Source organism: Corapipo altera, unplaced genomic scaffold, assembly GCF_003945725.1.
Source record: "Corapipo altera isolate COAL_440 unplaced genomic scaffold, ASM394572v1 61, whole genome shotgun sequence".
Lineage (NCBI taxonomy): Eukaryota > Metazoa > Chordata > Aves > Passeriformes > Pipridae > Corapipo > Corapipo altera.
The window spans coordinates 2,032,276-2,058,945 of NW_020884910.1; the positions used below are offsets into that span (position 1 = coordinate 2,032,276).

Genomic DNA, 26,670 nt, shown 5'->3' on the forward strand with positions numbered 1-26,670 from the left:
ACAGCTAAACAACATTACTTCAAGGGTAGGTGGTAGCAAAACAAATCTTTCTCATCCACTGCTTAGGTATTAAGCTAAGACTTTCATGTCCAAGTCCTTCTTCTGTTTCACCTCAGGCATAATCTGGTGTAGATGAGCTCTCTCTAATTAGGCAGAACTAGGACTTCAGGCACTTCATTCCATAAAGCGGGCTGATCGGATAAAGCCAGGATCCTGCCAAACTCCCCTCTAAAATTACTGTTTTGATCCTGTTTTCCTTTCATTATAATTTGGTCATGTTAGAACACATGTTTTGCAGTGTGCAAGTGAAAGGATGGATCCTGCCACAGTTAGTTTTCTTCTGCATCCAGTACTGGGCAATCGACGCTGCTTGTGAGGAGAGGAGATGGAGCATTAAAAATGAAGAGGGTGACTTCTGCAGGGAAGCCTGACAGAGGAAGGGCTGTGGAGAGGGTCAGGGGATCACACTGCTATACCTCACCTCATGGTGTCTCCCCACAAGCTTCATGCTACACCATGCACAAGGAACCCAAGGGGCTCATCTGAGTGGAGCAGTTTCAGGAGATAAGAGAAGAAAAATACCTGTGTGAGAAAAAGGGCATCGGTGTTCAAAAATATCATTATGCTCTTCAGGGAAACCTGTTCACATTTTTATGCAAAGAAACCATGGAGTAGCAGGACTGTCTTTACTCTGTCCCTCTTTTGGTCCTTGGAAAATGAACCTGTTTGGTCTGTGACAATCTCTGCTGCTGGGGCTCTCGCCATGCCCTCTCACGAGACACAGCCTTTCAGGAGCCAGAGCAGTCAAGTAATTTATCAAAGTGCCCCGAAATCTCAGAAAGGCTGGTTACGGTTTAGCACCTGCCACAGACACGTCTGGGGGCAGGAAGGGGGTGGAGTTTTTTTAACTTCCACATGGGACAGCTGTGCATTACTGGAAGGGAGCAAAGCACTGCTGGAGGCAAGACTGGTTGTGGGGACAGTTGTTAAATTTGAACAGGAGCAGAGTTTCTACGTGCCAAACCAAATGCTAAAGCTACATTCTCTTCTCAAGACAATATTTCTTCCATTCCTCCCCATCGCCTCAGCCTGAGAAACCTCAGCAAACAGGACCCCTTCTTAGAAATGTCTGCTGTGGCATCAGCTCTTTCTGTGATGCCTGTGCCCCTCTTCTTCCCTCACACCTCCTCTATCCTGAGAGGCTGTTGGGGTCTTGGCATCATCAGTAATAGTACTGATGCATTATATCCTATACCTGGAATTCCTGCTCCAATCTGGCTGTCTGGTGCCCACAGCTCTGAGGTGTTCTCACTGCTGGTCAGAGTAATAAGCTCATCTCACAGCTGTCAGGGATTTTTAATCCTCTTTTCCTGTTCGAGGTAAGAGACTGCATGCACACACAATGTTTTCACTAGGCAGTGGCTCTGGATGCCTCTCCTTTCCAGACTATGGTGTGACTGCGTGGCAAAAATCCATATCACTAGAGAGGATGCTCACTGGGGAGATATCATGCTTCCTAAATAGATTTGGACAGTCCTAATTGCCTCTTACTGAGATGGCCATGTATCCCACAACACATACCAAACTGTCATGCAGGAGTGTTGCCTCTGCTAAATTTTGACTTTCTAGCCCTGAGGCAAGAATGTTCCTGGACACTTAGTTTCTACTTTAGGAAAGACAACAGAAGATCCCATTTCCATTTTTTTTTTCAGAAATTAGTTGTTCCAGGAGCAATGGGAGGAGTAGAGTCTGCCCTCCCATGAGTTTGAGACCCTTGCCTTCCTCCCACCACTGTAATATTGTTTGTTCTTCTTTTACTCCTTGGCTGAGCAGGAGAGTTCTCCAAGCAAGCACAGCAGCACATCAGCGAGAGCAGGCAGCAGTGGAGCCTGGGCTGCTGCCTTTTTCCTCCTCATACTGCTAGTTTGCATGGGGCTTGGAATAATGACAATCCTCTTTAGGCTTGCTCCTACTCCCCCTGTCAGACTTGGGTCACTGGGCTCAAAATTTTTGCTACTGTATGATTGAGATGGTGTGATTGCACGAGTCATGTTTTCTTCAAAGAGCTAGGAAGCTAAAAACATCTGAACCATTTTTACTTAAAAGCACTGGAACACTGAGCTGAGGCAAGGCCCACAAAATTATAGCCCGAATAGTGAGCCAAGAAATTAGGCTGCATTCTGGTACTCTTCATTATAGCTTTCAGAGGTACTTCAACTGCTATATACAGACACACCATGAAATGATATCAAGTGAAAATTGCTGGGGTGGATGCAGCATTTATGCATTTCCCTGGCTGTGAACTGAAATCTCTCTCTGCTTTCTGTCTGCCTTGAAATCATACTGCCTCACAGACCTCCCCTTTCTCTTCTGCGCCCCCTCAAATACCTGCCCTGAGTCTTACTCATCTACTTGTCTCAGTGAACTCTGATTTACCTGTGGTTTCTTGCGAACTTTTCAATGCGAGCCTCTATTCTGGGCTGTCTGCTGGGACAGCAAATGGTGAGAATCGCTACACTGGTTTTCTACTCTGCATCCCTGAAGTGCATTAGATGAGCAGCGGTTTAAGGTGTAATTCAGAACAGCATCTTATTATCTCGCTGCTATTTGCATGCTGCTCAGGTTTCAAAACCTGGCTCTAAGTGCTTTTTCCTGAAGATGCAAACAACAGCTCCATCAGAGTCATCTGCAGGGCAGTTGCACAAGTGTTATGGAGCTTCAGGTTAATTTATTTATTTCTATTAATCCAAGCCTCTGAGAGCCACAAATCAGGCGTTCCTGCATGCACTTATTTTCAACTTTGGGACCCTTTTCTCCCAGACTGAGTTGCAGAGTAAGTGCTGTGGGCCTGGGGCTGTGAGTGCCATGGGATCTGGGCCACCACAGCTCCTTGAAGCCACAGAGTGGTTCCTTGTGGCTGGTGGCTGGTAACAGGGAGCAAGGTTTTGTGGGGGAATGTCTTGCCATGGAAAATGCCTGAAAGCCAAAACCCCGTAGCATTTGGCTTGCTAGATCTGATGAACAGATGTTCTGTTTAACATCTGAAAGCCTGTAATACTTTCACTGTCCTACTCCTGCAGCAATGCTTATGGATTGCTTGCTCAACACTACTGCAGAACGCTGCTCAGTGACCTTCTGCTTCACTCCTTTTAATTGTGCTACATGTAGCAATTTTCCATGCCAGTGGCCTGATTCCTGCTGAACGCTTTCAAAAGTGTTAAATTAGAAGAAGAACACAGGGGAATAAAATGCTGGTTTGCCTTTGTTGAAACCCTACCTCTTAAAATTGTAATCTCTGGTGGTTTTGAGCACAGACTCAAAATTTGACAGGGAATTGCTGCAGGAGCTTTTCTACTCATGTGGGGATTGGTCTGATGTGCCCCAACCCAGACCTGAGGTTGCACATATAAGTAATATCTCATTAACAGGTTTGGTCTGAGTGCTCTGACCAGCACATCTGCTCTGAGGGTGCGTGGGCTCTGCTTACTTGTACTGATTTTTATTTTTTTTTTTTTTTATTACTTGGACTGAATATTTTTATTACTTTAGCATCTAGGACCGTGGCTAAAGTGAACACCATCCTAAGCTGGGTGCTGGGCATACCGGTAGCAAGAGGAATCTATTTCCCTGTACACAGTCAAGACCTACATCATGGGATGACTGCAGCTGGACTCGCAGAGATTTGACTCCTGCTGATGGAAGGGCTGTTGAGGGAGGTGGGGTGCACAGGAGGCTGCCACAGGGCACATGGGGTGTCAGTGACAGAGCAGTGATGGCAGCCCACAGGCCTGTCTGTGGGATGTGAGGGGACAAGGTGTTGCTGCCCAGAGTGAGAATGGATGCACAATGGCTCTGGAAATGTATTTGAAAAGAGATTTTTTATGTAGTAGTTGCTCTGTTGAGTTTGATACATCCCCTGTCTTCATCCCTCCTGCCACTGGCAAGGCTGGATGTGCCCCACTGCAGTGGGTGACACTGGAGCAGCATCTCCCCATTTCCTCTTGGAGCCCAATCCTGCTGGTTGTGAACAAAGCTGCAGCCTGTGGCTGTAAGCTGGGATGCTGGGAGAGTCTGAGCACACATGGTCCTACGTGGGGCTGCGGTCCTGGGAACAGCCTCTGCTGGAGGTACAGCAGCATCCTGGCATCAGCACTAAGCCAAACTCCAGCCCTGTTGGGTGGAGCACCCCAGTGGCTCAGCCAGAGGGGATGACTCAAAGAAAATGTAGAATTGCAGAAGAGCTTCATAATCCTGCTCATGACCGATGCTCCAAAGAAAGAAAGAGGTATCCTGCATTGGCTTCCCTGTCTAACACAGCTATGTACAGTCTTCTGACTCATAAAAACGCTATGTGTTTTTTTTCCAAAAAATCCATATCTAACTTCTTGGTAGCAGTGATAATGGTGTGGCAGTGAGTCACACAGGATAATTATGGTGTTTAAAAAACAATCTTTGTCAGTGCTGAGTGTTTTCTGTTCTAGTTTCACTAACTACCTTCTTATGAGTAAAGATTAATGAATGTCATTAATGCTCAAGAATGGGCTCTATATGCACAGCTCTGAAGAGGTCATCACTGGATTCCAGTACGAGGGGTCTTTTTTCACTGCCATGTTGTGGTTTAACCCCAGCCAGCAACTAAACCCCACACAGCCATTCACTCACTCCCTCCCAGTGGGATGGAGGAGAGAATTAGAGGAACAAAAGCAAGAAAACTCATGCATTGAGATAAAGACAGTTTAAAAGGTAATGCAAAAGCTGCCCATGCAAGCAAAGCAAAAGAAGGAATCAATTCCCCATTTCCCATGAGCAGGCAAGTGTTCAGCTGTCCCCAGGAAAACAAGGCTCCATCACATGTAACAGTGACTTGGGAAGACAAATGCCATTACTTCTAACGACCCCCCTTCCTTCTTCTTGCCCCAACTTTATATGTTGAGCGTGGTGAAATATGGAATATCCATGTGGTCAGCGGGGGTCAGCTGTCCTGGCTGTGTCCCCTCTCAACCTTTTTGCACTGCCAGCCCAGTCACTGGTGTGAGGGGCAGAAAAGGCCTTGACTTTGTGTAAGAACTACTCAGCAATAATGTAAACATCTCTGTATTATCAATGCTGTCTCCAGCACTTATCCAAAGTGCATTCTTTACAGCTACTCTGAAGAGTATTAACTCTACCCCAGCCAAAACCAGCACATGCCATGATGCATGTTTCTGCTTTGGTTTGGCTACTTACCGACTTTCACTGTGGTTTGGTCTCTGGTGTACATAACTTCAGCTTTTTTGGTGCTCGCAGAACAGGCCCACTCTGTAACATGAGGTTACTGAAGAGTATTTTAGGCGCTGCTCATCCCACAGCCTTGTCCACTTGACTTTCCCTAGCAGTCTGCAGATCAGCCAGCCCTCCCAGGCAGTCATAAAATCATAGAATGCTTGGAAGGGGCGTTAAAGATCCTCTAGTTCCAAACCCAAGTCCCATGTCAAATTTCAACTCCTCCTCGGGAGTGGAGTGATTATGGTTTCATTCCAAAAGGCAGAAATAAGGAAATAAAAGTGCTATTTCTGTGTGTTTCCACCTTCAGTGTAGGAGAAACACAAAATGATAATGAGTCAAGTGCCTTTTGTTAAACTGATCAGTGAAAAACCATTTGTCTGTCTTGTCTGCTCTGGCTGGCATAGGAGAGCAGCAGTGAAGTTATTTGTACTTTTATGGTTCTGTTATTTGCTCTGTTTATTCTGTTCCTGGCTCATAAGTTGGCACTGCCCAAAGCAAAGGCCTGCTGTTGTGAGGCCCATCTCTCATCAGCGTCCAGAAAGATTCAAATATGAACACCCAAAGGAGATTGCTAATTGTCCCTCTTTGGTCCTAGGAAGAAGTCCACAAATAAACTGTGTTTTGCTAGCTGTTACCTATCTGCTGGTTCACTTTAAACTACTGAAACTTTAGCCTTGAGTTCACCCCCTGAAAGCTCTTGGTTGTATAGAGATGCTCAGGAGAACAGATGAAGCCTCTGCACTGTAACTGGGCAATCTCCAGTCAGGACTCAGACTCCTCTTGGTCCAGCTCCCCCAAGCCACGATGAACTCCATGGGCTCACCAGCTCTCTGTAATGGAGTGTGGGCAGTCACCTTGCAGGCAATAGGGTTGCAGGGGATCTTCCTTCAGGAGCTACCTCTGATTAGCAGAGCCAGCTGTCTTGGGGCTTCCTCTGCCAATGCTAAAAGCAGTGTGTTTTTGCTTTGGAGAGGTAATCTTCACAGTAATTGCAATCAGTCTGCAACTGTAGGAAAAATTGAGAGCCCATTCTTTCTCCAGTTTAATATGTGGATGTAACAGCACTGATACCAAAAGACAGAAAACAATCACTTTGTTGGTACTAATGTTCCTGAGGCAAACTCTGCACCATCAACAATTCAGTTCACCAGATTCCTTCTGCTGCTTACATGGAATCAGTGCTTGCCCCCTTGCCTTGTGCTTATGCTACTGTTCCGAGTAAGATGTGGACTAGCTATAGTGTATCTGCATTGAGGAGCTGCACATTTACAGGATGAATGTGTTAGTCAAAGGAAGGAAACTTCCAGATATGCAGAAAAAAGCATCAGCATTCACTAATTATAAATATAGCCCAAAAAGTCAAGCAAGACACCAAGTGCAGTGAGAGAAGAGAACTAGTTATTTTTCTAACCTTTTCTCTTTCAATGCAGAACATTAATCTTTTCAGTCCCTCATTAGAGATGTCTGTGTTTTCCTTTGTCTTACCTGCTGGGAAGGGAGTCAGAGCTACTCCACGTGGTGTGGTGTGCACTGGCACGCACCAGTGACGCAGTTCTCGCACCATCGCTTGTGGCTGTGCTACCAAGGCAGGAGACTCTGGGTACAACTGGACTGGGAGGCCACCCTGCAGCCCAAGGTGGGATTGTCACACCAGGGCTAAAGCAAGGGTCCCTACAGTGTGATAGAATAGAAGGCTGGCTGTACTCTGAGTGCTTTATTTCTTGGGTGTTTGGAGGTTTGTTTGTTTGTTTGTTTGGGTTTTTAAAATTTTTTTCTTTTTTCTTTTTTCCCCCCTTTTTTTCCTTAATTTCCGCAATGGAAGCTTCACATGAGATGTTCTTTCAGTAAAACAAAAAGCTATGAAACTTTTAAATGCCCAGAGTTTAGTGCAGCACTGTGCAAGACTGGTCATCATTCTAAGAGGGGCTGAAGAGAACTAAACTGCTGTTACTTGTCTTGCTTGCCAGCTGTTCTTGCCTCAGTGGGTCAGTGATTGTCAGTATGGGTCAACCATAGTAATTAATTTCTTGTCTAAGCCTTCCTTGAGGTACTAAATATACCCCTAGAAGTTCTTGTTGTCTGTATGCTTCCCTAGAGATTCCGAAGTATTTCAACATATTAGAGGGAAAGTTTAAATTATTCCAAGCGCTTACAACACTAAGGACATTTGCAGAAGAGGAAATACATGCTTTGATGCATAGGAGTGAGGGATGGTCTCCCGTCATTTGCTGACACGGATTTGTAATGACAGAAAAGGGGAGAAATTATTTTGGACTTTTTATCACGAACTTTTAGAAATTTGATAAAGATATCAAATGCATATTAGGTTCAGGAGAGGCTCCTCCAAAGGGGGAAAATGGGATTAAGCTGCTATGCAACAGCTGCTGAGCTGTGCTCGGTGCAGTCAGGAAGAGGTGCTGGTGCTTTGGTCCTATCTGGGGTGGGGCTGGACTTTGCCACACCAGTAGGCTCAAGGCGGAGCTTGCTGCTCAGGCTGGAGTTCACAGAGCTTTGGTGCTGCCCTGTTGTTCTTTTGCTAGAAGAGAAACCTGCTGGCTCTCACCAGACCTCCAACCAGCACATACATCAAGTGGACAACTGGGAAATTAAAGCTCTGGATTCAATGTGCACATTAAGATCACTTCCATAGGTTGGCCATATAGGTCTACAGGTGTTTTGGCTGGAAGATAGTTCAAGAGTAGGTGTGAAAGGAGAGGTGTTTCCTGGTGGCCTTTCCCAAAATGTCCACTCAAGAGCATGTTCAGGTAGTAATATTTTTTTAGACAAATGCTTTCAAGATCAGGCGTCACGGGGTCTACAGCTTACGAACCATCCATGTAGCCAACATATGTGTGCCTGCCACCCTTGGGTCCCTGCAGGCATCCTAACTCCCAAACATCCAAGAAGAGCAGCAGCTCTGCAGTACCAGCCTCACTGCCAGGAACCTGAAGGATACCAGCACCTAGATTTCTTTGGTACTTTTTCAAACATCACCCAAAGCTAGTGCAGGATGATTGGGTAACATTTTTCTGTCTCACATATAATTGCAGACTAATGGCCTTGTTAAAATACTTGAGTTTATGATCTGTTTTTCTCCTAAGCAGCTGTTTAAATGCTTTATTAATGGTTACTAATTAAGTCTCTTGGATGAAGTCCCTTGGAGACTGTCCAAAGACATAAACCCAAATAAGCCTGGATCACAGGCACTAAAATATCTTCCCCAAACCCACGTAAACAGATGCAAATGGACCAAAGAAAGGTTTGATGAAAAGAGGTCGGTGGGTAGATATATAGTTTCAGATAGGTGTCATCTAAAACCTAGGGTAAGGGAAGGAAGGAAAACAGGATTTAAATGCCTTGAGGTTCCTTTTGCGCATGAGATCTTAAACCCAACAGCTTGTATTTACGGTTAGCTCAGGTCACTAATGGACTTCTGAGCCAAGGGGCACTTGGGAGACCTGCAGCCCTGAGCTGTCACGCCACCGTGCTGGTGAAGGCCATGAAGGTTTTTGCATCCCAAAAGCCATGAGCAGCTGTGAAGTCAAGCTATTGACCTCAATATGCTGGATTGTAAATCCCATTGGAGCCAACCCTGCCTGGCTTTAAAAGGAGTTTGGATAGGCAAGAGATAAAATATTAAGAGTAGGTAAATTAAGAGCAGATGAAGTTTCAGTGCACTGTTAAGCAGGGGATGGAGGCGGTGAGCGACGTGAGCACCAAGAACTGTGTTTGCTGGCAGGACCAAAGGATCGCCCGTCATGGCTGTACCTGTGCACCCCAAACCAACCCAGGCTTTGCCCTGTCTGTCCTGCAGCTTGTTTGGCAGGATGGGGGTGGGGGGAGGTGTGAATGCATCAGAGGAGATGTACATTGAAAGTTGAAGTGAAGAAAAAATATAATTTGACTGATGTTGGAGAGCTGGCAAACCCATCCTTTCTGAAAGGCAGTGGTGACTTTTGAAAGTTTGAGTAAAGCTGCCCTTGATCAGTGTTGGATGGGTGTAGGCTTAGCAAGCTTCTCCAGGCAGAACTCAAAAGATAGATCTTGGGCACATGCTGCCTCAAGTATTCAGGGCTCAGCTGTATGACTGACTTAGCAGAGATGTGTTAACAGCTCTTCTTCTGTGAGGGAGTTTCAAGACCCATGAAAGCACAAGTTGTAGCTGAAAATTTTAGAGGTGCCTTGCCAGCTTGCTCTGTATCTTAAGGCTAGGACTTAGGTAAAGGCAAAGCAACTGCTGCTCAGATCCCTGGGGCAGGTTTAGCTCCTGTGGGCACAGTTGTGCTGGTGGACTGGCTGGGTTGCAGCCCTGCACTCTGTTGGGGGCTGGGGTGGTTGTAGAGGTGCCACAAAACCCAGCACTTTGTGAGATGGGGTGTGCAGGTCACAAATTTCGAAGGACCAGGATCTATTTGGCTGAGAAACTTTCCTTCTCCCCTCATCACTAAAGCTATGAGCTTGCAGATGCTTCTCCCCTCTTCCTTCTTCCACGAAAAATCAGAGCGGTGTCCTTACAGGTTATTTCCACCAGAAGGGATGCAGGAGGGGTTGTCTCCCACCCTACAGCTGCTACACTGGGAACTAGAAATGCATTTGCAGACACATGCAACTGACTGCACGTTGGTGGTGTGAGCGTTCATGCTTATTTCAGAGAATAACTTTAAAATAATCTCTTAAATTCTATCCGTAATAGCAATGCCTGCTGGAGTGGGAACTGTGAGAGCTATTGCTTGTGAACTTTTGTGGCTTCATGGCAGCGTGGCCTGGTTGCTCCTCCTAAGGGGTCTGTGCTGGTGTGTGATCAGCGTCTTCATGCCGGTCCGAGTATGGTCCTAGGAAGGTGCTGGGTTATGATGGCTTTCCTGGGGCTCAGACAGGGAATGAGAACTCCCGGGTATGTCTGAAATGCTGCCATTCATCTGCAGTGGGGGCAAGTTGCTTTTATCACTCAGTGTTTCCCTTAATGCTTCAGACCTCCAAAATCTCACAAGAAAAGAAAAAAGAGGGTTGTGCTGTTGTCTGGGGAAGTTGGGCTCCTGCTGTTTGCTTGTTTGTTTGTTTTCTTTCTTTCGTTTGATTGCTTTGTTTTCAGTCTCTCCCAGACAGCTGGCTCTGCCTCATTCAGCTGGCTGATGGATGACAGACAGTGTTGCTACATGGAAAACAGAATTTGTCTAAATAGTGGGATTCTTCTTTGCTTACTTATTTTAATGAGACAAGATGAGAGAGATGGAATTGTGGTCAGTAATACTGCCAGTGCTGTTATCATGCGCTTCTTCTGGCTTGGGCAGAAAAGCCTGGCATGAAATCCCTGTAACACAGCCAGAGAATTTAAAACTGGGGAAAGGCTCAGCCACTCTATTGGTGAGATGTTCATCAGTGCTGTGCTACAAGGACAGTCCCTGGGTGAAAGAGGTGCTAAATCATTGTTGCCTACAACCTTCTAATGGCACAAGGGCTACCACTGAGGGGGACATGGGAGCTGAGTACTTTTCTCCACCCATGTTTGAGTCCCATACTGGGACTGATGTGGGTAGGAAGATCCTTGTCTGCCAGTTTGTAGACACAGAGAGCTTTGTCGGTTCAGCTCAGTTTCCACAGACACTTTTAATTCCTTGGATTAATGATATATATGCCTTCCCTCCTAATATAATGACTTAGTCTGCAAGATGTATTGCACAGTGTTGTATAAGTGTTGCAGAGTTGTCATTGATGATGATGGGGATAATGATGATTACTAAAAGAAACTCCTATGCCAAGGCCTTGAAGCACAGTCAACCCTATTTCACCAGGGCCATGAAGAGCATCTCTGATACTCAAAAAGATGTGCAGTGGGGGCCATGATGGCAGTATTCCTATGGTCTCTCTCCTTACAATTGTATAAGGGCACTTTCCTGTGTCTCCCAAAGGTGAGATAATATTTAATATTTCATTCTCCTATTGTGCTCCAGACTTGGGTTTCAGTGCACAGACCCACCAGTGAATGGGTCAGCCAAGGAAAATTGCAGGAAAACAGGTATTTTAAAAGCAAGGCAATATTTCAAAAGCAGCTATATCCTGCTTTCAGAAGGGTCTGGGGCTCAGCTCTTAGGAGCTGTGTAGATGTTTTGCCCCCTTTGAAACAGAGCCATGTGAGAGACACAGAACTGCCCCCATGGACCTGACCTCACAGCATTTCATAAATCTGTGTGGGCCTCGGAAATCAGAGCTGCTGTTTGCAACTGTTCTGCATCCCATGGGATCCACCTGGAACATTAGGACTGCAGCCCTTCTGAAGAAACCAAGCTATTTTAAAGGAAATTTGACTGTAATTTAACTTTTTTTTATCAGCACTTACCAAAAGTTGAAGTTTTGATAAAAATTACTTGAACCTCCCACATTTTCATGGGAAATGGGGATTATTCATCCTGGTTTTGGCATAAGGAGGCATTTCTAGTTCTAAGAGAAAGTGGCTTGAAAAAACTTTGAGGTTCCTTTTTTTTTTTTTTTTAATTATGTTCCATTTTCCACACTCTGAGATATGTGAATGTGAAGCTTTAAATATACATTTCTGAAAATCCTGATTTAGGAGTGGTGCCGTAGGCTGAGCATTGGGCCACAAATCTCAAAATACAGATCTTGCATTTCTTTCTCAATGTTGTAAACAATTGTACATCAACAGGGTCATTTTTTTCCTGTGTGGGCAATTTAGCCATTGACTCTTGAAGTGAAAGGTCTTCAGAAAAAAGCCAATGACAACAACTTAAGACTGATCTTGACAGAACTGCAGCCATGTCTGTCAGCTGACAGTAAAGGTTCACCTCCCTGCTGGTGGTCTAGGAAAGGCTGTTGGCTGGTTATGGTGACTCTAGAGGGGGTTGTTTGCTGTTGTGGCTCCTACCTTGTCATATGGTTTGATGTACACCCCTTGCATGATCAATACACTCAGCCATACATCTATTTTGTCATGTGTCTGGGCACATAGACCTGGATGGAGAAAGTTCCAAGTGGCTTGTGAACTCCAGCAATGTCTGGTCCCAGGCAGAGGAGGGGAATGGAGGTGTTAAGAATGGAGGCTACTGCTCCAAACAACATCCACTGCCCAGTTTCATGGCTGCAAGGAGCCTGAGGACTGGAGAAAGCCCTGAAAGGAGCACTCTTGGGACCATGTTTAGCTCAGGAACATAATGCTGCACTCCCTTTGCCAGCCTTGCAGTCTGAAGAGGGAGTACATGCACTGCTGGTAGATTTAGGCTGCTACTTCATCTCAGCAGGTAAGGGAGAGCTGTGGCCATGGCCCAGCCCATCTGTGATTATTTTAAGCATGAAATAACTCAGCAAGGCAGGGCTTATTAACATTTGCTACTTGCCTCTAACTGAGGTTGGACCCATGCATGCTGAGGTGAGGGGACCACGCAGCCACGTGGCTCTTACTGTACTGGGGGACAACTGGTGCACCTCCACATTGGGGCAAGGAACCCGACCAGACCCTGTCAAGTCATGGCTGCTCTCCCTGGGGTAGCACCTGCTGTCCCAGCTCTTGGCAAGCAGCTAGAGCACCTCCCTAGCCAGCAGGGGCTCAGTTGAGCATTTCAAACTAAAATGTCTCCAGGCAAAAAGTTTCTGACTTAGCAGCTCTGAAGGAGGGTGTTGAACCCACCCTAATTTTGTGCTTTTGTGTTCAACTGCATCTTCTGATCCATTTTGGGGCCTGAGGTCCAAGCCTCCTAGGGGGTTGAGCAGGGGTCAGCACTCAGGGTCCCCTGGGAGCTCAGGGTAAGGAAACCTCTCTGTGATGGTAGGAATGAACATCTGCATGTGCATGCCATGTGTGTCCATGTGAGATATCCCCATGTCCTTCTAAGTGTTTACTGAGGAATTGCAGTATATTTCTAGAAGTATATTTCTAGGCAATTTCATTTTCCCCACTCCCAGCTCTTACAGATGCAATTCTGAGGAGGGGCTCATGTCAGGATCCTCATTTTAGGCTTATCTTGTGTGTGCTGGAATACCTTACAGCTGCATCGACTCTGTCCCACAGAGAAGCCACAGGGGACCACCCTCTCCCTCACAGACCAAACGTGAGGGTACGGCTTGGGAGACTTTATTTCTTCCTTGACTGCTGACAGGTTTCCTATAGGAGCTTCTACCTCATCAACTGAGTGTGTGACACCTCTAAGGAGCACTCCAGACTATGGGGTTGGTATAGACACATCACCTCTATTCCTCATCTCCTTCTTACTCCTCCACTGAGTTCTCACCCAAAACCTCCTCAGGAAACAGTAAGACCCTTGGTTGGGTCATACCAATGCATCTCCCAAACTTCCTGAAACACTGGTACTAATCAGTGGCAGGAACATTGCAATAAAAATGGGCTGATTTGGTGAAGAGGAAGGAGGGTGAGGCTGAGAGGGGAGAGTGTGTGGATATGAGATCAATTGTTTTTCCTGGCATGAGTTGTATCTAGGCCTCTCTGGCTCCTCTGAGTTCTGTAAAAGCAGAACCAGGCGTTGGAAGAGGGTTGCAGATGCAGGAAAAGGAGCTGTTTGGTGGAGATAAGTGAAGTTGTTGTGTGACTGGCTGAAAGGTTGCGTGGTGGAGGCCCCTCCTGAAGGGGCTTGCTCCTCCATGCAGGGAGGAAGAGAAGACAAGTGACCATCACATGTCACAAATGGTGGCAGCAAAGCCTCACAGCCAAGAGGTCAGGTAGGACTGAGCCCGGGTTCTTGCTGTCTCAGCCTCCCTAGGGTGGCCTCTGCCAGGGACACACACGGGACGTGCCACAGAAGGCTGTGACTTGGGCCACCCGTGGCCCAGCAAACTTCAGTATCCAGAGTCAATCTCTGTGAATTTGTCCACCTGACTCAGAGGGAGATGTGAGGAGTTAGGCATGAGGTAGCTTGGCTTTTCTGCTAATGGTGGCTGACAAACAGGATTTTAGTTCCATGCAAAAACTCCCCTTATAGCTGTTTATGGAGCGGTTTATCCAACATGGTTTTTCCCAGGGGGGAATCCTTTCCTTTCTACCACTTTTGGCTCAGAGGATTCCGTGGGGACAATTGTCCTTCATCCCATTGTGGAAAATGAAGAAGGTAACTGTTTTGCATGCAGCAGATAACAAAAGGCCAAAATGGTCCTAATTTTCACAAGGAAAAAGTTAGAAGAGAGTACTACAGTCTCACCTTCGGGTCTCTGCTCCAAGCACAAAGCTGGTTATCCTAAAGTAAACCTAACTGTAATATGTGACTTGGAAATTAAATTAAGGGCTTTTCTGTATCCAATATGGTTTTGGTTTAAGTGGGAGCAGTGTTTGGGCAGTGAGCAGGAGCTCAGTTTAGGTCCGCATTTCCAGTTATGGTTTGCACAATAGTACTAATTCTCAGCCTCAGCAGCCTGAGCTTGGCAATGTCTGTGCCCTGTTTTTCACATCACACATCACTTCTGCTGTAATTTACAGCAACATTTTCTGCATTTCTATGGCACTGCCTCAAGTGTGACCTAGGATTGAGTTTGGTGGGGCTTGGCAACCAAATGTTTTAAACTTAAACAAATGTTTAAAACTTAAGATATTGCAACTCAGTGGTGAATTGGTAATGGAGGGGAAACTGTAGTGAAAATATGGAAAGTTAAGAATGATATCCACTATGAAAATGGCAGAGCTGAGAGGACAAAGCCAAAGGGTAGAACTACTTACACCTTCAGTAACTTTTAAAATATCATAGTTAACAAAATTGGCTCCATTTTAAAAGTTTGCTTTTAAAAGCCGCTCAAGTGTAGCACTGTGCCTGTTTCATTCAGCAATGTCTCAGTCGCACACAGCCACTGGGGAATTTTGATCATTTCAACTTTAGGTCTGCAGGAAAAATTGTTAGTGAATAGCATGAACCCACACAAACTATTAGCTGTTGTTCTTTGTCACTGTTCAACAGAGTAATTAGTAGCTTTTAGGGATTTTTTTTAATGCACTTTTTGCAATAATAGAGGAAAGAAAGATATGGAAACTAGAGGATTGAGGACTAGACATTGTCAAGAAGGGGAAATCCAGGTGAAATGAGACTTTTCAGTATGAGTGTGGATCCTGCTGCTCCCAAGGAGCATGTTGCTGTTTCAGGGCCTGACCTGACTGGCAGAATATGTTTCTGATATTTGGAGGGGGCTGACAAGGGCTGAGCAAGTGGAATGCCTTGCTTTGATAGACTTGGTGCAGAGTTCTTAAAACTGGAAGAACAGAAACTCACTAATTTTATCTCTGAACAGTATCTCAGACACCAGTACCCCAGACTTCCAGGCATCTGGTCCCAACATCAAATACTGTTGATGTTCAGACTTGACAGTAACCCCAACATAGTAAACTTTGTGGCTGATCTTGCAGACAGCCACCAGCAGCATCAGAGCTAAGAGGGGTCTGCAGGACACTTGCCATCCACTTTCCATGTCCTCCATAGAAAAAGGAACACACAAAGACACCTGCCACATTCTTTTGTCTCTTTTTTTTTTAATTATTCCTTCATATTCAAACTTCACAAACAGTGTGAACTTGTACAATACCTCAGAAAGTGAAACTTACAAAAAAAGTGCTGGTAACATTAAAAAAAAAAACAAAAAACAAACATCATTCTTAGCAACATCAATTACTCTTCCACACAAAACAGAAACCTTGTAAAATTTATTTCCGTATTTTTTTAAGGCGTAATACTTCCGTATAAAGTATATGCAAGAGATAAAACTTCACAGTATTCCAAAATGTCACAATAATAATAATAATATAGTATAATGAAGCGCTACAGTTAATTTTCTTTTTTTATTTTTTTTCCTGTTTTAAATAACAAATACAAGTCACAGGTAAATATACGTGAGAAAAATACGAGGCTAATATTAAATGGCAGGTAAGGATACTCTCACTGTAAGAAAAAACTGGCAGGATGTGTGTATTTATTCTATATTTTAAAGCACTTGATAGAAAAGGCGTATGCAAGGTTTTTTTTTTTTTTAACAATTTTCTATTTGCTTGTTTTTGATTACTGACATACCATTTACAGAGTATAATGAGAGAAAAAAAAGGAACTTAACCCCTCAAAACTTTTGACCTGCTCTCCACATCGTCACAAACCGTGTTTCTCGAGAGAGATGCCTGTACAGCAAGTGTGTGTGTGTGTGTGTGTGTGTGCAGGCAGCAGTGCGTGCTCGGGGGGGGGGGTGAGGATGGGTGGGTGTCCAACGACATGTATGACCATGGCAACGTGTGTCGGCACCTGCAGAGACCCATCTCCTGCGGAGGATCCCTGCCACTCCTGTGCCAAATCCTGAAGTCTCGATGTTGGCAAGCCGGTGCCCGAGGTCATCATCATTGGCTGCCTGCATAAAGACCTCAGGATTTAGCCTGGGTGCAGTTTCCCATTCACTCAGTATCTGTTGAATGCTGAGAATTTCTTTTGTCCCCAAGAGGAAAATGTTCAATTTTTATCTTTTACATTCGCACACAAGAAGTGTGTGCTCTCCCCTCCGCCATTTAGCAAAGACTGACCAACAAATTTCCACCTGGGTTCAAGGCAGCGCCGCGAGGAATGGGAATGCGGCTGGATGCCCCCTTCTTGTGCATGTGCAGCGTGTTGCAGGAAGGTCGGTGCCCACGTGTGTGTGTAGCACTGCAGCCCCCACCCAGCCATCCCCGCACCCTGCACGCTCAGTGCCCAACAGCCAGCCACTCGGGAACAAAAAGACAGCAGATAGCATTAACACATCAGTAAGGTGCTCAAAGAAAAAAAGGCGGCTCCCACTCCAGGAATGGGCAGCCACATAAGGTGCTTCAAAAAGTTTTTTTTTTTCCTTTTTTTTTTTTTTTAATTTTTTCTTTCAGTTTCAGACATTTTAAAAAAAGGACTGATTGAGCATGTGGTACGTGAGAGCAAGGCCGAGAGTTTTGAGACTTCTGACATCCTCCATAAACAAGAGCTTCCTCAGGCCAGGATGCATTTTTGTTTGCTTACTTTGTTGTTGTTATCGTTGTGGTGGATTAGTTTAGATGGAATTTTATTTTCATATAAACCAAAAAAAAAAAAAAAAGGGTAACAAATCAACCCAATGTGAGAATTAGCATAAAAGTCAAACTGTGTTATTGGGCTGAGTTTTTGTCTTAGTCTTCTTTTTTTTTTTTTTTTTTTTTTTTTTTTGCCCATTCATTCATTTAGCACCGTTCCTTTTTATTCTGGTTACAACCCAATTCCTTCTGTAATTATTGAATGTACAGAAAGGACCAAGTAGTTGTTTTTGTTTTTTGTGATCTATTTCAAGAACCCAACCATAATTCCTCTGCTGCTGCTGTGTTTGTGTATCATCTGGTTTCATGAGCTTAAGGAGAAAGGTTAGTCTGTTGATATTTAAGGTTGACGTGTGTGTTTGTATGCATACACATTGTTCTATACATACACACTGCATGGAGCACATTTTAACTGGAGATAAAGTCAACTGGGTTCAAACACATATGCACTATCTTCTCCTACGTATTTGAAACAGTCTGGAGCTTTGATTTGATTTTTTTTTTATTTAAAGTGCATTTAAAGCAAAATAACTGGCATTCACATACCCCATGGAAAACATGATTGCAGTGGAAAGCTTGACTATGCTAAACTCCTTGGACTTGACAACACTAAAAGCAAATGGGGCAGTGACAGGCCTCAGTGTAGGCAGCTATTACTGGGCAGCACCATTGGCAAAGAGGGAAGGCAGGAGGTGGTGGAAGGGAAATTGCTTTAGAGGTTGAATATTTGAACTATTTTCAATTCTGACACAGCTGTGTCATTCCCAATACAGCTTCCTTTACAATGATTAATGACCTCTGTCTTATGGATGTATACATCTGACTCTCCCTAATTCTGTCTTTCATTGTGTGTGTCTCCCAAGTGCCAGCATCTATTAGGAATAAGGCACTGTTGAAATTACAGTTTTACAAAAGATGCAAAATAATCCAACCCTAACCATCCCGATTGCCCACACTGCTCTCCTCCCCCTCCCTCACTTTTTTGGGGGGGAAATATTGCATGTGATAGGAGTTTATTTTTATGTTCTCTGTGTCAAAAGTAGGCCTTGGACAAACGTCTTAAGTCCATCAGCACCAAAGATGGGTAGGAATACACCCTTTCTCTTGTATGTATGTGAACACATGCAGACTTGTTCATTGGGAGGGGGGAAATAAATACACCATTCCCCTGTTGCTCCTCCCTGGCTTTAGAGCCCAGCCTAAAGAATAAATTTCCAATCCCCCATCTGCAACATTTTCATTTACTGGATCATTTATGGAAGCAATCTAGGGATTTTTCATTCCCACCACCCAGGTGCTACAGGTTTTACAGGTGGATTTCTGAAAGGCCAAGCTCTAGGAAAGCCTGCGTGGAGCTTCCTGATCTGCAGAAAAACAGCACGGGCGGGCGTTCACCCTTGTGCTTGGCTGACAAACAGACACCTCTCAGGGGCTGCTTTGCACTGATTCTTAAAATCAGAAAAGCTTCTACAGCACATCTGGCTCCTCCATGGAGTCAGGGACACTGACTGTGCAGTGGGCAAGCCTGCAGAGAAGCTGGGAGGCAGTTGGGTCCCTGTCTTTGCCCACAAGCAGCTGTGGATTGCAAACCACTTTTCCATTGTCCCAATGCACTCTTTTTACTCCATGGTTTTGATTTGGGAACAAGTCATCTTCCAGTAACTGGGTGGGGTTAATTTGCCCTAAAAACACTGCAGTCAGCCTATCATAATATGCATTTGCTGTGGTAGCTGGTGTATCCTTCTCCTGCTACAAGGCTGAAAACGATTCATGAGCCAGGATCCCACTGGCTCCTCTCACCCTCCACCAAAGGCTAGGGCTGCCTTGTAAAGCAGAGAATATAGTAGAAAATGAGAAAAGCAAGCAGACAGTAGGGGCAATAGCAAACAAAACATGAGACCAGATGGTCTAGCATTTAAGCTCTAGGCTAGTCAGTTTAGCCACCATCATAAAAATGGACTGAGATTAAAGGAGTCTAAACTGCTATGGACTGGGTTTTTAGAAGTGACACAAACCTTGGGCGGGAAATGAGTTGCCTTTTTTTCTTTTAGTGGTTTAAAAGTAATCTCAATAAGGCCACAAACTGCATTTGTCCTGTCAATGTGACTGCTTGCAAATGGCATGAATTGAAATTGAGTGAGTGCTTCACAAAGTAGGATAGAAATGGGAGAGAAGAACCACCCCATGCTCACTACAGCTGCAGCGTAGGAGAGGGGAGTGTCTGAGGAGGTGGTGGTGAAGGGTGTCTCCTAGGGAAGACCTGCTATGTGTGGAAAGGGAAAGGAGCTAATAGCATCTCCCTTGCTCCTCTTCCTTTCACCACCACCTTACTGTTTTGCTGGACACCTATAGACAAGTAGCACTTCTGAAGAGCCCCCTCCTGTGTCTCTCACATGTGTAACTTGGGGAAGGGGAGGAGGCTGGTATAATTACAAAAGGGGAAAAGAAGGCACATGATTTTACTCAGTCCTGACTGAACCCACATTTTGAAAGCAAGGGCAGTTTAGGTGGAGGGCAAAAAAGTGCTCAGTGGAGCAGGTGCTCACTGAGAAGAAACCTCAGGGTAAAGGAAGAGGGAGAATAAAAAGGAAAGGCAGGAGAAATGAAGGCCACATTCAGCTTTCTGTCTGCTTGACAGTCTCAAGATTTGGCTGCATTTTCGTCCAGGAAGGAAAAGAGTCTGGTTGGTTTTGAATGTAGCCCAGTTACATATCTCCAGTTTTTGTTATGGCTGTTGGTGTCTTCCTCCTTCCCTTTTCTCCAGTCCCATGAGTACCTGGAGCACTGCTTTAGTCTTTTAAGCCTGTTCTTCAAACATGGAGAACACGGCACACCTCTTTGGTCACCCTCAGCCTCTACTTCTCCTCAAATCCAGACCAGTGATCAGATTGAGCAGTGCTCCCCGCTGGTCACTCCCACTGCTGGGGTGCCAAAAAAGGCTTTGATCAGTGACTAAAAGTGTAAGTTATCCTCATGGTTTCAGTTGGGTTGGTGTGTTGGTCACAAAAGCCACTGGTAGGATGAGGGCAAACCAAGGGAGCTGTTGACTGAGAAACTGCGATGTCATTTACAGAGGTCATTATGATCATCGCGTCTCTCAGTCACTTAACCCCTTGTGCACTGCCACATCTCAGTACCATGATTTTTCTTTCTCCTCCAGTGACTGTAGTAAGCCTTTTCCATTTCTGTGGTAGATGGGAGAAGTAGCAGAGCTGATGGTCCAGCTTTGGGATTCCAAAACACTGTTTTGTATTTTTCCCCCGAGTCTCTGACTCAAAAAGGCATTTAGTTTCTCTCTTCTTCTCCCCCCATCCCCTCCAAATTTGCTCAGGAAATCATAAGGCAGAGCAATGAGAAGTAGGATCATCAACAGCTCTATGAAGACACAGGGTGGTAAAATGCTTCCCTACAAACTCACAGTCCAGTGTTTGTGACATTTCATAAATAACTTTTTCTTAAAAAAAAAGAATAACACAAGAACAATCCCTTTACTTACTCATCTGAAACAAAATAAACAGCAGTGGCTACAAACTTCTTCTTGTAACAATTACAAAAAAACTCCCAACAATACAATCCCCCAACTTTTAACACACGCCTTGAATGTTTTTTTTTTTTTAATGTTAAACCTCAAAACTGCAGCATATCCTTAAGGGCAAACTTTTCAATTAGTTTTTTCTTTCTTTTCTTTTTTTTTTTTTTTTAAATAATGTGTTCACCAAAAAGAAAAAAAATTCCACAAAACAGTCTTGTACCAAGAAAATGCATTCAAAAATAGAAAATACTACACAACAAAAATATGTACCCTTCCTTTCCAAAAGAGTCTTCACAAAAATGTAGAAAAATGCCAACCATTTTTTTCCTTTCCTGAACACTTAACTTTCAACCTAGGGCACAAGTATTTATTGACTTATAATGTCTGTTTTTGCATAAAATATGGAAGATAAAAACCAACTATCAGGACTGTGAAGTTACAAACAACACCTCATTATTCTCCCCACCCCACATTCCCTCCTTAGGAAACAAAACAGAGAAAGCCAATGTTTCAACAACTGATTGAAAGCCGTCAGGCTAGGAAAACCCATCAGCTGATATGGGGATTCAAAGATGATGGCATAACAGGAAAATCATCTGTCTTTTAAAATGTATGCTTTTTGCATTTATCTCAACACTCGTCTCTGCCCCACTGTACACAAATGACCAGGCACTATGGAGACAGGACACTGCTGGGCACAGAAAGATCCGGGAAGAATTTGGGGTGAGAAGCCCAGGGTGTGGGTGTGTGTACGCATTTGCGCACGTGATGTTTTACTCACAAAAGAACTGTTGCCATTTTGAAAGACAGAGAGGATGTTTCCATATGCCTTAAAAGTGCAAGGGCCATTTCTGGATCATAGTAGTTAAATGCGCAAAAGTTTTTCTACGCTTAATAGTCAAGTCCGTTTTTCTGGCAAAGGCAAGCCAGAGATAGATCACATCAGTTCACGTCTGGGAGTGGGTAACAGCTGAAAGCTGGCAGGCAAGAAGTGTCACACCAAGGTGCATCCAGAACTGATTTATTCAGTGGGAAAGTGTTTTGCCTACCTTGAAAAATGTTCAAGGGATTTTATGCGATTAACACAGCCGAAAGGCCAACGGTTCTGACAGCAATAAAATCTAGCAGTGGGGACTTAGGTACTATAGGGAAGGCAGCTGTATCTTGCACGCATGTGGCTAAATCCATCCTTTGGGTACCTCCTTTGACTTCACTGCAATTACATCTGCTTGCACCAGGGATGAATTTGCCCCATGTGGTTCTGGATTTTACAAGTGTTGGCCATTTAGGAGCCCAACCCTGCAGAATACTGTGCTAAAATACTCCAGATTGCAGAGCTAGGATCAAAGAGGCTTCTCTCTTCTTCTGTTTGAGAATGCTTGTTTTCTTTCTAGCATATCTTTTAAAGGATGCTTCCATAACATAAAGAAGAGGGGAGTTTTTTCTTAGCCTTTTCCACTGCGTGGCTGTGTGTTTTCCTTTTTTTTCAAATGGCAAAATGTGTTTGTGTTTACTTCCAGTGCATTTTTTCTCAAAAATTCAAAACAAAAAGGAAACATTACTTTCCCCATCCTTCAAAAGGAAACAAAACCAAAACAGACTGATAAAGTACAATACAATAAAAATCAGGCATTATAAAAGACAACATGATGTGCAACAGCAATACCAAAGAAACAAAAATAAAATATATATATATTAGGATACAAGTACAAATGAACCAAGAAAGCTATCTAACCCCACTACTGGATGATTGGTAAGCATTGGTTAAGAAATACGTAAGGCTATTCTGAGATTTCTAACTTAACACAGTTAACCACTGCTTCTCCTCTCACACCTTCACTTCCTAAATTTTTCACCTTTCACTCACTGGTCTTCTATGTCTTGAAACTGATTTTTTTCCTTTTCGTATTTTTTGGTCTACAGTAGAATTACATGTTAATAACAACAGCAAAACAAAACTCAAGTTTGTTGTGAGAGTAAGTTGGTGCCACATCCATGATGCAGAAGAAAGAAGACAGACAACAGAACAACTGCATTCAGCTTTTCACACACAAAGCATATTTGAGGGCAACAACATAGTTGACCAAAACAAGTTTGGAGGGGCAAGCAGCAGAAGCTGTAGGTTTATAACTACACCATCAAACAGAGCCTGGTCTTTTGCCTTTACCAATGTCCTTGAGGACAACAGTAGCTCAGTTGCCATGTGGCTTTGCCATTCTTGTCATCTGGAGCAACAGCTGACCTGTTATCTACTTCACCACTAAATGCACACCTGGTTCAATGGAAAACCAAAAGGAAAAGGTAAAAGGCTCCTAGCTGCGGGGAGGGCAAGGCTGTCCCAAGGTCACCTTGGCTAATGTGACAAATCCCCAGCCAGGTGTGATACTAGGATCAATGACGGAGGGCACCTGGCTGGCAGGCCATTTGGAAGCAGTCTTGAACCAAATTCAGACTGTCTAAGGTGGTCTGACAGATTGCTCAGTCTCCTTCATTAAGAAGTGTGAACACTGACATGTTACTCTGGGATCATTCTGTTAGTATAAATTCTCTTAGTTCAGCGGGGATGAGAAAGCATACATTCTCTGTGGCTTTCCAATTGCCTTTGTAAATGTCAGCATCACCAGCCACCAGAAATGCATTCCCTACAAACTTGGCTACAGCACTGTGACTGAAGCTCCATCCTGATTGCTGGCATTTTCTTTTTTCTGTGGAACTTCTGAAACATAACTTTTTCCTCAAGGGTAACCTCTGAAATTACCATAATGTTGAAAATATCATTAGCATCTTCTTGAACCATAACTACGCCACAGTCCCAGCAAGAACTCAAGCTGATCCTCAGTACTGCTTGCCATTGTCAAGGAAAGGAACGTACAGAAACAAGATGATCAAACAGTACAGGAAAGTTCTGTTTTGGATCTAGCCTACTGGCCAAAGGGATTTTCATTCAAGAGAAAAGGTGCAACAATGAAGCAGGATGACAAATGGAGGGGAATTATGCAAGTTAGTGTTTCTCCATCTGGAGAAAAAATAGGGCATTAAGTTATGCGGCATCTCTAGTCAGCAACACATGTTTTGGCTTCTTAAAATAAACCTCAAGTTATCCTTGGTTTCTCAGTCAAGCACTGTCTACATGGGGCTTTAGTACCATGCTGAAAAAAAGAAACAAGTTTGTGCTATATTTAAATGCAGTTCCAGTTAAACTAGTTTCAAACTGACCATGTAAAAAGGAAAAACTTATTTAAAAGCCATTAAAACTATACAATCACACTTATGCCCAAGAACTGGTCTGGTCGAGCACTGAACTGAATGGAAACATAAACTGGAATTTGGCTTTTAAAAAAGGTTTTAATTCCTGTTTACATGGACTAGACCAGTTCTTTTGAAACTGAGTCAGCTGGAATCAGGTTTAAACAGGCTGAATTCAAACCAGGATTTGGAGCACGGCTCAAAGCCCACTTCTTCAGGTTGCAGTACTTCTAAAAAACTAGTGCAAATGGCATCTTATCACAGCATTGCAAATATGCAGTGTTCCTCTCCTTGTCCAAATATGGTTGCCATCAGGTCACAGCACAAGGGAGGAATATGCAGCAATCAGTCAGCTGGAACAGCTCAAACTAGAAAAGTTCTTTATTTTACCACAGCAGGAAAGGCACTCTGGACACAGCAGGCTCAGTAAACCCTCAGCTTCACCTTTCTTCTGGAGCAGTCCACTACTCCTCTTTGACAATGCAAATCCACTCTGACAGTAGCAATATATGCAGCTGCCTTAAACAAGGAAACAAAACAAAAACTCACCTAAACAACAAACAGGCGTATTGGCTCATAACGTGAATTAACTTCAGCAGACTGACTTCATTTTCTCCCATATCATGACTCTGTAGCTGTCACTACTCTTATGGAAGCAAATGCCACCTTACAAAATAAAGGTGCTCTCCTGCCTCTCTATTATGCTGGCTCTCAAATGAACTGTGCTGTTGTTGGGCATCTACTGACTCATTACTGGAAGTTGATCTTCCAGTGGTTTTCACCTTAGAAGGTTCCTGCAGATGGCAAAGAGAGAGACTGCATGTTCCATTGTCCTGCTTGCTTTCAAGGGAAGAGTCATTCAGTAGTTCATCTAACAGTACATCAGCGGATATCTCCAGTTCTTCTCTTCCAGTCCTTTCAAACCAGGATGGCTGAAATCTGAGTGGAAATCTCAAGAGCTCACCAGAAAAACACATCCTTAGCTCCAAAGTGTCTCCTGGTTCCACACAGACTTGTTCCTTCCCACCTAGCTCCTGTATACCACTCCTCCTCTAGTTCTTAATACTTTTCTCAAATGAGGCAGTCCAACAGACTGACCATCATCAATCTGCTTTGCATTGTGCAGCTCTGTGAAAGATCTGAACTACCCATTTCTTGGTGCTAATGAAGCCAAAATATCTTAGCTTCAAGTCTAAGGACAAATTCAGGGCATGAACAGACTTCTAGTCCCCCAATTATTCTAGAGTTCCTTTAGCAACTGGATGACTACCTCCCCATTTTTGTCCATGAAACCTCTGTATAGAGAGGTGGCCCCTCCACTATAGGACCAAAGTAGATGCACTCATGTTTTACATTCTTGTCCCAGTTGCTATACAGAGCATTTTTCAGGACCCTGTTTTACCATCTGGCTGAAGTTGCAATTATAGTCTTACTGAAGAGATTCAACCCAAACTTTTGAGAGTTTATAGATCACAAAGAGCTACAGCAGAGATGAATCTTGCTGCACATTACCACTGTTTTACCTTTTCTCATATTATGCTTGTTACAAAATAATGACCAAGGCATAGGCCAACATGCATCTTGACTGCAACAGTATTTTTCAACTTAGAATTCCATTTGGTTCCAGCTGAAAGCCTTCACAATGCTAGACTATCCATTTAAGAAGACAAATCAGAGAGAAGATCTTAAAATGCTAGACGGCATCTTTGCCTAAGCAGGAATATTTCTGTATGTACTGAATTCCACACCACCCTTTCTTGCCCAAATGTCCCTCCTGCTTCCTCTTACCCCAAAGGTTTGACTGGAACACCTGTGTGTTCAGGATGACTGTTTATTGCACTGTTCCCATAACAGCCTCAGAAAGACGTGCTTTTTTCCAGTGACCTTCTCCTTTGGTAAGTCTGCTTTGTGGCTTCACTTCTTGAGCTGAGAGATCATGCTTATACTGAAGGGATGCTAATCACAGTCAAACCTCTTGAACAGATTCTATCCGACAGTGCAAGTTTTGACATCTGAACTAGGAATCGGTATCTTTATGTTGAAGCCTTACACTGCTTTACCAAATGAGCAGTTCTTTTAACTTTCTCACAGCCCCAAAGAACAGTCTCTAGAGAAAGGGGGGAAAAGATCTGTAGCACCCTGAAACCTGTGATGCCTCTTCAGTTTCTATTATATTATAGTACTTTACTTTTATTTTAAGAGAAGGTATCTAATACAGCTGTCTCAGTGTCTGACTAGTTGCTTAAATAAAGGTTACCCTAGTTCTCTTTCAACCTGGTCAGCTTTATGGTACATCCTGGTTTCTGTGCCTATCCCTTTCTCTTCTCCCTTCCTGCTTAATTGGCCCCTTCCAATCCCACCACATGTAAATACATTTCAGTAGTGCAATGCAGTGCAGTGCAGTCATACTTAGTGCAAAAATAAAAAGCCTTATCCAGACCAAAAAAGCACAGACTCCCTCCCCACCCCACCCAGCCCCCAAGAAATCAGCACTCAGTTAAAGTATATGAATGCCCCAAAATAAAGGGGGATTTGCAGTCTCCTAGCCACACTTTCACATGCCTCATTTTCTCTCCTCCCACTCCATGTGGAGATCTCATTAGCAGATAGG

General features: G+C 44.0%; 1 protein-coding gene across 1 annotated transcript in view; it reads right to left on the bottom strand.

The window, feature by feature from the left end:
• Positions 1-16,179: 16,179 nt before the first annotated feature.
• Positions 16,180-26,670, bottom strand: part of ZBTB20 (zinc finger and BTB domain containing 20) — a 502,167-nt gene continuing 491,676 nt past the window's right edge. The window contains exon 11 of the mRNA XM_027653343.1: positions 16,180-26,513. Coding sequence (XP_027509144.1) covers positions 26,490-26,513 — 24 coding nt within the window. The 3' untranslated portion in view covers positions 16,180-26,489. The remainder of the gene's footprint in view (positions 26,514-26,670) is intronic.